This window comes from Gadus chalcogrammus, chromosome 10 (assembly GCF_026213295.1).
Source record: "Gadus chalcogrammus isolate NIFS_2021 chromosome 10, NIFS_Gcha_1.0, whole genome shotgun sequence".
Classification (NCBI taxonomy): domain Eukaryota; kingdom Metazoa; phylum Chordata; class Actinopteri; order Gadiformes; family Gadidae; genus Gadus; species Gadus chalcogrammus.
The window spans coordinates 16,678,901-16,692,519 of NC_079421.1; the positions used below are offsets into that span (position 1 = coordinate 16,678,901).

Consider the following 13,619-nt stretch of genomic DNA (forward strand, 5'->3'; position numbering starts at 1 on the left):
CAATCTGTATGTCTCTCTGTCTGTCTCTGTCAGTATGGATTTCTGTCTGTATGTCTCCCTGTCTTTCTCTCTGTCTGTATGTCTCTCTGTATGTCTCTGTGTCTGTATGGCTGTCTGTCTGTCTGTATGTCTCTCTGTCTGTCTCTCTGTCAGTATGGCTGTGTATGGCTCTGCAAGGGACACGTAATGCTCTGTGATTATATCGCCTCCCTGCCCCATTTGTTTGATTCAGTGGTCACAGTTGACAATAAGGGCGCATTAATTAACCATTAATTACCATTAGTCAATTCAGTAAAAAGCATTTTTCACAATTACTAAACTAATTGTCTAGAAATAAATGACTTGTGGTGTTCAATCCTAAAGTCTTTGTGTTAGCGAAGGTTATAGTGTTCATGTTCAATCTTGACCCTAACTACGGTCTTCATTTATACACTATTGAATAGGTAGGATAGGGTTAGCCCTAACCCACTAACCCCCATGGTAATGCTATTTAATATTTGCACAAATGTTAATTAATGATTCATTACTGTACCCTTATTGTAAAGTGTAACCAATTCATCTGTCCTGTCTGGCATCTCCTTGGTCATTGCTTTGTTTGTTGAGTTCACACTGGACTTCTCATGAACATCGCTGTCCACCTTGTGAACTCTGGAAATACTTCATATCCGAGTCCTAACGTTTGCAACGACGTTGTCCTCCGCCCCTCATACCCCCAAAAAGAAAAGAAGGGTTAAAGGTCGACCTACATACCTGAGGCCTGCTGTAACATACAGACTGTGGACTGCCGGTCTACTCATCAACACAGAGGGAAAGCCAAGGCCCGCTAATGACTGTGGTGATCGGTACATTTGCCAACCAGTCGGTCGGCGTCAGCGCCCCGTTATTAGTCAAGCGAAACGCACCGCGTTTGCATCCCATGGATATTTAAACGGATCATCACGTTGCCGTCCTCCAGTGGCTGAGGATATTACATCTAATGTTTATGCACGATGGGTTCTAACGGAATAAATATGATATCTATATATTCCGCCAGAGTGCACTCCAGACCGATTCCACTCGGGAGGGATTCTCGCTGAACTAATAACATTTCAAATTGAAAACATTAAAATAATATTTTTTAAACGCGCCACAAGTTATGCCGCTGACGTTTACCTCGGCTCACACTCACCGACTTAAAGTTGTGGCGCTGCATCTGTGCAACTCTGGTTAGGTTTGAGTCCACGTGCTCAGTGGAGGTGGACCATGTATATATATAACCTCCTTACCCTTCTGCATTTCACATCAAAAAAGTCTTCAGCATCCAGTCGTTTTATGGTTAGTCATTGAGTTTCCCTACACTACCCTATCCACCCATCCCTTCAGCATGCCTGGCTGTGTCCCTCCCCCCCAATCCCCCCCCCCCCCCCCCAACCCAAACGGCCCCTCCATGTCCCTGGCCTGGCCCTGGGGGCGCTCTGTGGCTCTGTGCTGCCTGTGGCTTGGTGCTGGTGCCTCAGTGTGCTGTCTTCTGTGTGGGGCATGTCAGGGATGAAGATCAGTACATCCTGCGTCACTCCAGCCCTGCGCTGGAGCAGGACTCGCCGTGCGGCCAGCACCTGCTGCTGGTCCACCTGGAGCACCAGGACCGTGAGCAGCTCCAGTGCACCCTGGCCCGCCTGGAGAACGAGAACAGGTGGGTGGTGGGGGGGGGCGCGGTCGATGGGGAGGATTTCACACTGACACACACACACACACACGCACACTCACACTCACACTCACACACGCTCACTCACTCATACCCTTATTCTGGGTGTGTGTGTGTGTGTGTGTTTATTGTTTATTGAATGGATCCCCATTAGCTGACGCCGAGGTGGCAGCTAGTCTTCCTGGGGTCCTGGGTGTGTGTGTGTGTGCGTGCGTGTGTATGTGTGCGTGTGCATATGTGTGCGTATGTGTGCATGCGTGCGCATTAATGTATGCATATGCAAATGCTTGGGTGCGCATATGTGCACAAATGTTTGTGAACATATACACAACAACTGTGAGTTATTTGGATGTGTGTGCGTGTAGGTGGGAATGCAGCTCTGTGCGGTATGTCTTTGTGACTTGTGCGTGCGTGGGTGGGTGAGAATTATGACGGCCTTTGGAGCCATCTTGCATAGAAAAAGAGCCATTTACAGTTTATTATAGTGTGAGTTAAAAAACAGTGAGAAGTTTAGTAAATAACAGCTTTTCTTTCTCACGGCCTCCTTCACAGAGCAAAGGGATAACGACATGACCACTTGCAAAATATTTTTGCAACAGAGCATGGTGTCGTAAAATGTTAAAGGAGAAACAGAAAAAAAAAAACATAATAGCATTCTCGTTTGTGTTTAATTTGGATTTATTGTTTCCGAGTAGCACCTCTGTCTGCGCAGTTTTTCATGTGGATGAGAAAAGATCAGTCATCTGAATTTAATACCAATGGCATTTATGATTCAGATGAATTATTTTCCCTTGTCATCGCTTATCCCTGACCTTTTCATGCACAGGCAGAGAAAGTACGCACACAGACACACTTGCGCACACATGTGAAGTTGCGCACACACATGCACACACTCACACACACACCGCTTTTGGGTATCTGAAACCTTGACCCAGTTCATTCTTTAATCGTTATAATATTTTTCCTCCAACCATATATTTCCTGTTCTGATGCCACAGGATTCTCCCTGGTCGTTTTTTATTACAAACGGTTTCATTTATGGCTCAGGGGTACTTGACCCTAACTCTGATTTATCCCCTCACCTCCCCTTGAAGTGTGCTACAGAAGAGAGACAAATGTGAGGAGACCTTCATATTCTGGTCTTGATGAGTTACTGCAGATTTGAGTGGCATGTTTAATAGGGCTTTCTGTAATACATACAGATACCAATATGTCCAAATGTTTAGTCTACCAGTTAATCAAATTAAGTATGTGTGCACAACCCAACCTTTAAAATATATAGTACTTAATATATCCACGTAATTCAATTCACATATTCATCCTGTGTAAATGTGACACTGCAGGTGAAAGCCCCAAAGTCATTCCACACCGTTTCAGACGGATAGGCAGAACTGCATACGCAACATCTGTCTTGTATTGGATCATCTCTTTCCGTGCCAAAAGACGAGGTTGAAGGAGGTTGTGTGTGTGTGTGTGTGTGTGTGTGTGTGTGTGTGTGTGTGTGTGTGTGTGTGGGGGTGTGTGTATGTGTTTAGGGGGGATGGGAGGGGGGGGGGGGGGGGGTTGTGGGGGTGTGGGTGTTCATGTTCCACCAACCCTGACGCCACGCTTTCTCTCCTCTGCCCTTCCTGGTCTGCTCCTCCCGGCTCCTCCTGCCTCCTCCTGCCTCCCGCTGGCTCCTCCGCCCTCCGGCTCCCCCAGGGTGCTGCAGTCCGAGTACCGCCGGCTCCAGTGGAGGCACGAGGAGGCGGCCTCCGTGCCCATGCTGACGGAGGCCGGCGAGGGGGGCGTCCTGTGCTCGCCCACGGCCGACGGGGGGCCGCAGGAGGACGAGGAGCTGCTGGCCGAGGCGAGGGTCCTCCGACAGCACAAGACCCGCCTGGAGACGCGCATGCAGATCCTGGAAGACCACAACAAACAGCTGGACTCCCAGCTGCGCCGGCTCAGGGAGCTCCTGCTGCAGGTAGATCCAGAATGAGCCCAGGTCCCAGATGTTGGGTTTGGAAGCGGAAAGGTTGCTGGTTCGATCCCCGGCTCCTCCTAGCTGAGGGTCGAGATGTACCCGAGCAAGACACCTCGCCCTAACTGTGCCCGACGTGCTGTCTGTCGCCAGCAAGGTTGATTGCGCCATCGGTGTGTGAATGTGTTTATAAACCGTCGCTTTGGATAAAAGGGTCTACTAAATGCCCTCAATTCTAAACTGAACTGAGTCCAAAATGCCCTCCTGAATTCAAATTATAATGCAGCTCTCTCTGTGTTCAGCACGGTGAGGGTAGGACATCCAATATTGGCATCTTATACTCACCATGCTGTTATATACAGAGAAAGTTGTTTTTGGAGCTTGGATCCAAAATGGCCGATCAATTCAAACTGAAACGCAGCTTTTTCTGAGTATAAGAGCCGGTTGAGGACAGGACATCCAATATTGACATCTTATACTTTTCAGCTGCTGGGGGGAAAGTAAATTGGGGCAGCGATAGCAATATGAACTGGTGAGAGCATTCAGAACAACAGAACAAATAGAGAGAGTATGAGAGAGCATTTTAGATGGATGCTGAGGCTTGCAGAGACGACGGCGGTCCGTCGGCTAATCAAGATAGACTCCGACTGCATTGCGTCCCACACTCCGGAGGGAGGGAAGGGGAAGGGGAGTGAAAGCAGAGGCAGTGCTGACAACAATTTCTCAGGTTGCGCCTCTCGCCTGCACCTTTTAGGAAGTATAAATCAGGGAACACCGGTAGTGCCACAAATTGCAGACGAAGGCGGCCAAGCAAAAAGGGTTGGAAGGGGGGTCAGAGTAGGAACAGAGGACGAAAGAGGACGACAGGAAGAGGCTCTGTCAGGTTAAAAGACGTGGAAAGTGAAAGCGAAAGAGAGCGGGAAGACGAGACGGATCATTTGGTGCAGCTTTGACAGGCGGAGGCCGGTTAAATGTTTTATCAGGATCCCCCCTTACGCCCAGCGGGGGTCTTGCGCCGGAACTTTTTCCGCTGAAAGAGTTAGTCGTAGATAGAGCTTTGAGTCGTACGTTCCCTGTTTGACACGAGGCACAGAGAAAAGGGGGAATGAAAGAGGGGGATTTGTAATCGTATGATTACCACCACTGTTCCGTGCTCTGCGAAGTTTGGGGAAGAAGTGGAATCCATCTTTGTCAGGCGTCCCGGTCCTCAAAGCACTCGGTGTCACGTCCTGCGGAGTTCACTGTTAAATATTTACCAGGATCCGCTGAAAGCCAGAGGAAACCACGACCCCATATGGTGTGTGGGGTGTTGGTGTGTGTGTGAGGGTTTATATATATTCATGTATATAAATATACATCTATATATCGTTGATTAAAAAATTGCATAATTAAATCGGATTCATCAGGCCAGACTCATATTCGACTGATCCTCGACTCATATATCTTTTTTAATATAAGGGGATCAATGCTGCCTAATTTCTTGTGACTTCTGCTTGGTTTAAACGCTTGAGAATTAATCAATTGCCTTATCCGGATTTCCCAGGTCTATTGGCGCGGCGCAACGTTTCCACTAAATGACCAGCCGCCTCTACAAAACAACTTTTCACAATATGACGGAAACTCGCTCATCCGTCCATGTCAACGTCTGCATTCAATTTGATATGAAATAATGGCTACTTTATCGTAATTAATATAAAACCATAGATTAATTCCAACTGTGGCCGGTCTCCGTGGAGACAAAGAGCTTTGTTGTGTCTGATAAGCACTGTAATCACCCCGAGGCAGTTGACGGATTACTAATTTAAAAGTGATTGATGTGTTTCAGCATATGGAACAAATACTTGGCCGTTCAATTTAGCAGTGCAGCGAAAAAAAGGCACCAATGATGTAGCGATGGAGAAAGTCATTTTCTCCAGCGCGAGGGGCGTGTGACAGCTGCTGTTGACACAGTTTGCATTTTCCTTTTTTCGGATCACCTTTGATGTTTCGAAATGGTGCCAAACTTTAGAAGTTTAGCTCCTGACAATGTGTATCCTTCTAGAGAATAACGGAATCAAGAATGTGCTCTACTTCGAAAAGAAAATGATTGGATCGTGCCACTTCCTCTGCACAAACATAAGGACGTTTATTGAACATAAGGACATTTACCGAGGCAAAGCATAGCAGAGCAAATTGCACACAGAAGTCAATCCCCCTCGTAAAAACATTGCATAACTTCTAGACTTTTCCTTCTATAAGCCAAGCGATGCTGTAGTATCACTCATATGGCACCCCCATCCTCCCAGTGGAATATTCTGCACATTCCATTCCATCACATGCACAATCTTCCAGACTCCAAGACTGACTGTTAAAGATGACGTCGATTAAATGTCTTTCTGTTGAACATTCGAATCGTCGAAGATTTCACCCCTAATATATACATGTATATAAATAAAAGGTGCCTGAAATAAGCCTTCGACTGCGGTTACAAACATTACCTACTTCTTCCAGCGTATTGTTTCTCCTGCAATAGTTCAACAGTGCAGCGTAACACCTGTCAGTCATTCTCTCCTCGCTCTCTTTCTCCTTCTCTCCATCTCTTCTCGTTTCTTCGAATGCAACCACGCACCGATCGTGATGATGGGTGTTCAGAAGAACTCCTAGGTGGGGGGACGGTCATTTAGTTTCATTTTGTGCGACGCCGTCTCCCCCCTCCAAATGAGAAGCCTTGGTTACGAGCCGCTGCCTGTAACACAGGCCCACAGGGGGGCCTTGGAGCCCTCTGAATGAGCGGGTCGGACTGAACGAGCCCAGGGTGAGCTCTGTACACTAGCTCCTCTCTTCTCCTTGCAGCCCAAAGAGGACTCTGAGGCCAACGGCTCGGAGCCTTCCACGCTGTCGTCGCCCGTCTCCAGGGGGGACCGCCACGGTGAGGGGGCCAGCAGAGAGACCACGGACACGGAGGCAGCAGGTCAGCGCCGTGACGCCCCTCACACCTTGTAGGATGTGAACACACAGCATTGATTGTGATTGGTCAATTACTGGTACTTTACGGTCTGTTGTTTCAGAATAGCAGACCGATGCTGTGAATAACAGATTATTGTTGCTGTGAACTTTTTTAGTGAATTTTTTCACTAAACAGGTTTTATTTATATCAGCAGAAGTAAAACACGGAATTACATTTCTGTTTATATTTTGTCGAGCGAGCCGGGGAATACCCCTGGTGGGGTTTATTTTGCACTAATGACTGTAAATTATTCTTTACTACTTCAATAGGAACACAGATTAAACGATGCAAAGGACACGCCCCCACTTGTGTATACAGCATTAAACTGGGTGGCAACAGCTACACTTGATCTACGCTGAATTAGGTATCTTCCCTATCATGCTACATCTAATGGAGTATTACTGTGTGTGTCCGCATGTCTGTGTGTGTGTGTGTGTGTGTGTGTGTGTGTGTGTGTGTGTGTGTGTGTGTGTGTGTGTGTGTGTGTGTGTGTGTCAGGTGAAGACTTTGAGCAGGAGCAGGATACAGTGTTACAGCTCCAGGAAGTGATCGAGCAGCTGCGGAACGTATTCCCCTCAGAGCCAGGTTGGTGTGGGGCGAGTATATGTACTGAACCAGCACTGACAGGTTCCACTGGTCTCTTCAGAGGCACAGCCCAGTCCTCTGCTACACCCCCCCCCCCCCCCCCCACCCCCCCCCCCCCCCCCCCACCCCCCCCCCCCCCAAAGACACGCACGCATGCACATGCACGCACGCACGCACACACACACGCACACACGAGTACACGCACACGCCCACATACACACAGACAGAGACACTTCCCCAGGGAGTAAGGGATAGAGAGAGGAGTGCTAACATGAGGTTCTGCAGATCGATAAGACAGGGGGGGGGGCAGGCAGGGGTTTTGATTGACAGCAGTAGCAAAGAGAGGAAGACAGGAGACAGAACGGTTGAAATAAGTCGGGTCTCTGTCTCCTAGTGGAAGCTAGTCTGACGCAATCCAATGTCATTCAATGGAAAAATAACATCCAAAATGATTAGCGTTGAATAAGCGGTCTGGTAAGCAGTCTGTTGTGTTTCTAGTTCTACATACAAATCGGGTGTTTTTCTGTATTGTTTTTCAGGTGTCACCTCCCTCATCTAACCAGGAGCAGACCTGGGGCGCAGAGTGATGTCATGCAGGGCGGGGCCACGGATGCAGACCCCCCCCCCCCCCCCCCCCGGCTTGGGTCTCCACCACAGATAACCAAGCCCGCTACGGCTAGGGAAGCCGGCATTACCAGAGTTAACTCTCTAACCGGAACTCGGAAAAGCACTAAAAAAAAGCCTACTTATTATATTTTCTTTTGTCACGCAAACCACTAAAGGCTTATGCTAATGTCCGTCGGGCAAGGCTGTACGAGCTAACTTTGCCGACATTAGCAACACAGCCTGCCTGACTGCCTGCGTTATCCAGCCAATGGAGACACGGGTGTTCAGCAAGCTCTTCAGGGAGAAAAGGTATATAGTATATGTAATAGTGCCCAGCCAAGACACTGTGCTAACCAGCATCTGTGTAGTCATTCAGAGGTGTGAAGCTTTATAAAGGTACACAGCACAAATTGGACCTTCCGCAGAGAAAATGCATCGACTCTCATCGTGTCGGGTTGCGTCACTTTCAGCAAGTCTTCTTCTGTTGTCTCTGTTGTCTTTCTCTTTTTGTGTGACGCCTCTCTCATCTCATTGTTTTTCGGTTCTGTGTGTTATTGAAAGAGTGGCAGCTCCAGTGCTGACTGGGAGTTGGCTGGGCCGACGTGCTGCCGAGAGAACGGGCCTCCGCAGCAGACCGGTGTATTTATTACCCCGTGGGGCTCCGCGAGTCATCGGTTAAAGCTCCCTGTGATTCATTCAAGACAGCCACAGTGCCCGCTAGAACAGCACCGACGTGCACACACACACACGCGCGCGCGTGCGCGCGCACGCTTCCATCTTATTCCCGCGGTCCGTGGCCAGTGGCCACTATGCCCCCTGCGTCCCTAACACGTGTGTGAGCGCTTAAATGATATAACAACCCAACCGACAACACACGCATGTGCCAACAGCGGCTAAATGTATCGATGACGTGCATTGCGCTTCCCACTTCCGTCCAGCCGTTCACGGAGCGCTCTTCTTCGTAGACGCGATCCGTCACTCGTCCAGGGGGGATAGGGCAGCGCCGCTGATCGGCACGTCCTTACGTCCCCCGGGGAGCAGCTGGGATGCGGTCGTCTGGATCTGGAGTCAATATGTGCCGTGACTCAGTTGGGGGGGGTTTGTTTAGAATAATGTGTGTCAATAATCGACGGCGCCCGGGCAGGATGCTAGGATCCCCCGCCGCCCCCCCCCCCCCCCCCCCCCCCGCTGGGGACGGCCGTGGGACAATGATCCCGGCAGCTGGATCAGGGCCTCTCCTCTTCCTCCTCCTCCTCCCCTCTCCTCTCCCGGTCTCAACCAGGTGTACCATCGTCATCATCATCCCACCAGGGCAAGTCGTTGTAATGCAACCCCCCCCCCCCCCCCCCCCCCCACCACCACCACCACCTCGGAGTCTCCAGAGCTCATCCCTAATCCCCGGTACACCTCCACCACCCAACCCATTAAATATACACTATTAGACTAATACACTATCTAATCCTTCGGCTCAATAATAACGTCTTGAATTGTCGAATGAGCTTATTTCCCCCTGTTTTTTTTCCCTCAATGCTCGTTGGATTGTTGTTGGACTCTAAAGAGAGGTTTTAAAACGGCTGTGCCCTCCCTCCTGGTGAGGTCACAAGTCACGCGCTAATCCAGACAGCCAGACAGCGGTCTCCCGAAGCATTAAATACAGGAGCACTCGAGAAGGACCAACCGACACTGTAGCTGCCCTGAAGCTTTTAACGGCATCCGAATGGGGGTTGGTTATTCCTAATTCCGTCCCTTTTTTTTTGGTACAAAAGCAATCTGAAGTCACCAAGGACACACATCAGGCGAGCGCTTTCTCCCTCATCTTCTCCTTTTCTCACCGCAACGGAGGAGTATTGTGGCGAGTGCATGTGCGCGCGTACGCTTGCACACACACACACATACACACACCCCCCACACACACACTCACACATACACGTCATTCAGTGTAGTCATAAATTGGATGGAACAGCTCGACAGGGTCCAGGAGGGAGATTTCTGGAGGGGGCCCTAGACGGGTCAAGCAGGGCCCCGTGTGAGCCATGCTCCGTGGTGGAGGTTGCCCGGAGCGATTAAGGATATGAAAGACAACGAGCCGGTTGTGTAGGAAACGCTGTTCATTGCTTCTGGGTTCGCAAGTGAATGTTCCCTTTTGATGTTCTTGCCACGGTAAAATCTCCAGAAAACTACGGGAGGCCCGCCTGAAACGATACTGGCATCAAACAATCGCTCTATGTTTTTTTTTGAATTTGGGAAGAAGGGCGTAGAGTTGGAAAGGGATTTGAACTCGTGATGGTTGAACCCACGATCCCTTCCAATCAGCCGTCGAGATATGTGTTTCGATGCCTGAGTCTGCTTCTGGTACAAAAGATTTCCCTCCCTTTTTTGCAAATGAGCGGAACATTCACTTTTGACATCATCCTCCACAATACCGTTCTGTTAGTTTTTTGGTACGGTTGCTAGGGAACCATCCCCAAGGATACAGCGCTGCAGGTTTGTGAGCCGGAAAAAGTGGTGTGTGAGGTTTATAATAGAAATGCTAATAACCTTATGGGCACCAGGCTATAGAGGGGCCTAGCCTCATTTGAAAAACGAATTGCTTGCAAAACATCAAGCCCAAAACCGTTTTTTACCGTTTTGGTGCGGAAATTCAAAGAGTATTACCAGCCGTCGCCTGTTAAAAATAATCCCACCCCGGGCCTAGCTTGGGGTACAGTCGAGTCACAGAAGGGATAGGAGGAAGTGTATATGCGGAGCAAGAGAGGGTTAAAGAAAGTGACGGAGGGAATGTTTAATCACATAGATTGTGTTTTATGGGTGGTTCAGACATGTCATTACATGAGTACCTGTCAATCTGGATGATTGGCGTGCTCTACGTGTTTGATGGGGTCTGTCAAGGGGACGCGCAGGTTGATGTACGGTGGGACAGTGACCGATGGCGATGAAAGATGAAAGGGCTCCCTGAAGATGTATCGCTCCCCAGAGAGCAAGCCTTGCGTAACGAAGCCCGTTTGTTGCGGAGGTAGAGTGGACGATGAGCAATTAGGAGACGTGGGAATGCATGATTCCGACGACCATTTTACATACTTACTCCTGTTTAGATTCACACCTGGTCTACACACACACACACACACACACACACACACACACACACACACACACACACACACACACACATAAACATACACACGCAGATACACACACATACACAAGCGTTAAACCCTGAGCGACCGGTCGTGAAAACCCTCAGATTTTTCTTACTTTGGTTCATTCTGCCCGTATCGGTCCAACACACGATCCCTTGATCCACGTTCCATCGTCTGTGAAATGAACAAGGGCTACAATGTTCATTCACCCCCATCCCCTTCCCCAACCAAAACCTCACCACTCACACGGGGAGCACACACCCGGATACACGCATACACCCTGTTCCCCGTACCGTGACTGAAGGACTACGGTTGAGACGTCTCATTCCTACCAGGATCTGCATCCCTTTGTAGCACCGCGTCAACTCCCCATCCCCCAGCCAACCACACCGTTTTGGCGAGACTACACCCACGTGTGTGTGTGTGTGTGTGTGTGTGTGTGTTTTTGTGCGTGTGTGAGTAGGCCAGTGAGAGTGCAGTGAATCACTTAACTACACTAACAAGGTTTCCATGCACTCTATATTATGCCCCTGAAATCATTTGTTCATTACTGACTACTTAACGTTGCAAGTCAAGCAGAGGTTTATGTTCAAACTCACTGTTAATATTACTTGGTAATCATCAGTGTGAGTTGTTTAATTTTATTCACAGAAAAAGCACGTCCCCGTGTCTTTTCTCCAGATAGTTAATCTCTGTTGTTATGATTTCAATTTTATTTAAGTTTTGAAGAAAAGATTTTTAATAACGAGTGTGTTACTGGCTGCTTTCTACTTTTTGTGTACAGAAATAAAAACTTTGTATTTGGCATACCCAGTCTGCCTGTTCTTTCTATGTGCCTTTAGCAATTCCTATGACAATGACAACAATAATAAAACATTGAACAGTCGCAGTGCTGTGTACGGTCCATTTTCTGTTTATTAATTTTTGACATTGTGCTGACGTTCGGTGACGTGCCCCCCCCCCACCACCACCCCCCCCCCCCCCCCCCCCCCTTGCAAGGGAAGACACAGGCCTGCAGCCTGGCTCTGCTCACAGTTCCTCCCTTCCCTCGCCTTGGCTTTCACTTCTTCGATCCTCATCGTGTAGCTTCCTTCTTACTCAGTGGCAGACCTATCGGCCCCTTCATCTAACCTTCGTCTGTGCTCCACTTCCCCTGTGGGCTCGGGGATGGCCTGAGATCATTTGCTCCCTTTGGCTGCATCTGATCGAGTGGCGGCTTTGTTCCCCTGCTCGCCTGTGCCTTACCCCCCGCCCCCGGCCGTTTGATGGGCTTTTGACCTTGTTTCTGGCCTTATCGAAACCGGAATCGCTTGCTCGCAACATTATCTTTGGCTGCACTGGTGGCCGCTGGGACACTATCTCCGTCTCTCAGTCCATTATCTGGAGCATCCCGCCTGTAACCCTGCAGCACAAGGCTCGCTTCTTTACTAATCGGAACCCTGGCCCACCACTCCTTCCTCTACTTCCTCTCCTTCCTTTCCTGCCTCTCCTTCCTCCCTCCCCTCCTCACCCCTCTCCTTCTCCTCTTCTTCCTCCGTATAACTTTCTACCCTGGCACACTTCGCTCCAACCTCCCTCCCCTCCTCCTCCTCTTCTTCCTTGGGACTCTCCTCCATGGCACACTCCCCTCTTTCCTCTCTCCCCTCTTCCTCGTCCCTCTGCTCGTCCGCATTACTTTCTACCCTGGCACACTCCTCTCCATCCTTCCTCGCCTCCTCCTCCTGTTCCTCTTCCTTGTGACTCTCCTCCCTGGCACACTCCACTCTTCCCTCACTCCCCTCCTTCCCTTCCTCTCCCATATTGCTCTCCTCCCTGGCACACTCCGCTCCTTCTCCCCTCCCCTCCTCTTCCTCTGCCTCTCTCATCTTACCCTCCACCCTGGAACACTCCTCTCCTTCCTTCCTCTCCTCATCCTTCTCCTCTCCCATGTGACTCTCGACCCTGGCGTCTTCCCCCTCCTCCTCCTCCCTCTCTTCTGGATTCACATCCGTCTGGTGGGGCTCCCTCTCCGCTCCCTCCAGTCCCGCGTCGGCGCTGGCTGAGGCCTCCTCCCTCTTGGCCTCCTTGGACCCGACGCCCTCCCCAACACCGGCGTGTTCCTGGTGCTGTTCGACGGTCGCGAACGTCACACTCTTCTTGGGGGTCCCGCTAGCCGTCGCGGCGGCGCTGGCTCTGGCTCGGGTTCCGCCCGGGCCCCATTTCTCCCGGGACGTTTCCCAGTACGTCTTCTTCTGCTGGCCGTGCCTGAGGCGCAGGGTCTCCCCCAGCTTCTTCAGCTCCCGCCGGACCACCGGCTGGAACTTTGGGTCCAGGCGCTCCAGCTTGAGGAAATCGTTGCGGGCTTGGTCCTCGTTGAACAGGGCCGAGTGGGCCCGAGCCCGCTGGTACACGGCCTTGAAGTTACCTACGATGGAGAGAAGAGAAGGTGAAGTCCAAGGGGAGGGCTGAGAAGAGTTCAAAGTCAGACGCGAGCAGATATGAAGGTAAACCACTAGCTTGAATAGAGGGAGAAGGAGGAAGATAATAAAGAGGAGGTCAGTAAGGCTGTCGAGCATTAAATCTAAAAGTAAAATAAATCCCCCGTCTGGGCTCCATGAACGCAGGACGGAGCAGGCAGCGGTAGAAGATGAAGGAGAAGGAGACGCGGAAAGACATGCGAGG

At 50.1% G+C, this 13,619-nt stretch overlaps 1 protein-coding gene across 4 annotated transcripts in view; it reads left to right on the plus strand.

Moving 5' to 3' along the window:
* The window catches only part of drp2 (dystrophin related protein 2), a 127,387-nt gene extending 118,427 nt beyond the window's left edge, over window positions 1-8,960 (plus strand). For 3 of the 4 annotated variants that reach the window (XM_056600382.1, XM_056600383.1, XM_056600380.1), the window contains 5 exons: window positions 1,526-1,672; window positions 3,386-3,647; window positions 6,477-6,594; window positions 7,129-7,215; window positions 7,755-8,960. In XM_056600382.1, coding sequence (XP_056456357.1) covers window positions 1,526-1,672; window positions 3,386-3,647; window positions 6,477-6,594; window positions 7,129-7,215; window positions 7,755-7,774 — 634 coding nt within the window. In that variant the 3' untranslated portion in view covers window positions 7,775-8,960. The remainder of the gene's footprint in view (window positions 1-1,525; window positions 1,673-3,385; window positions 3,648-6,476; window positions 6,595-7,128; window positions 7,216-7,754) is intronic. The other variant, XM_056600384.1, reaches the window with a different exon arrangement.
* Window positions 8,961-13,619: the final 4,659 nt, after the last annotated feature.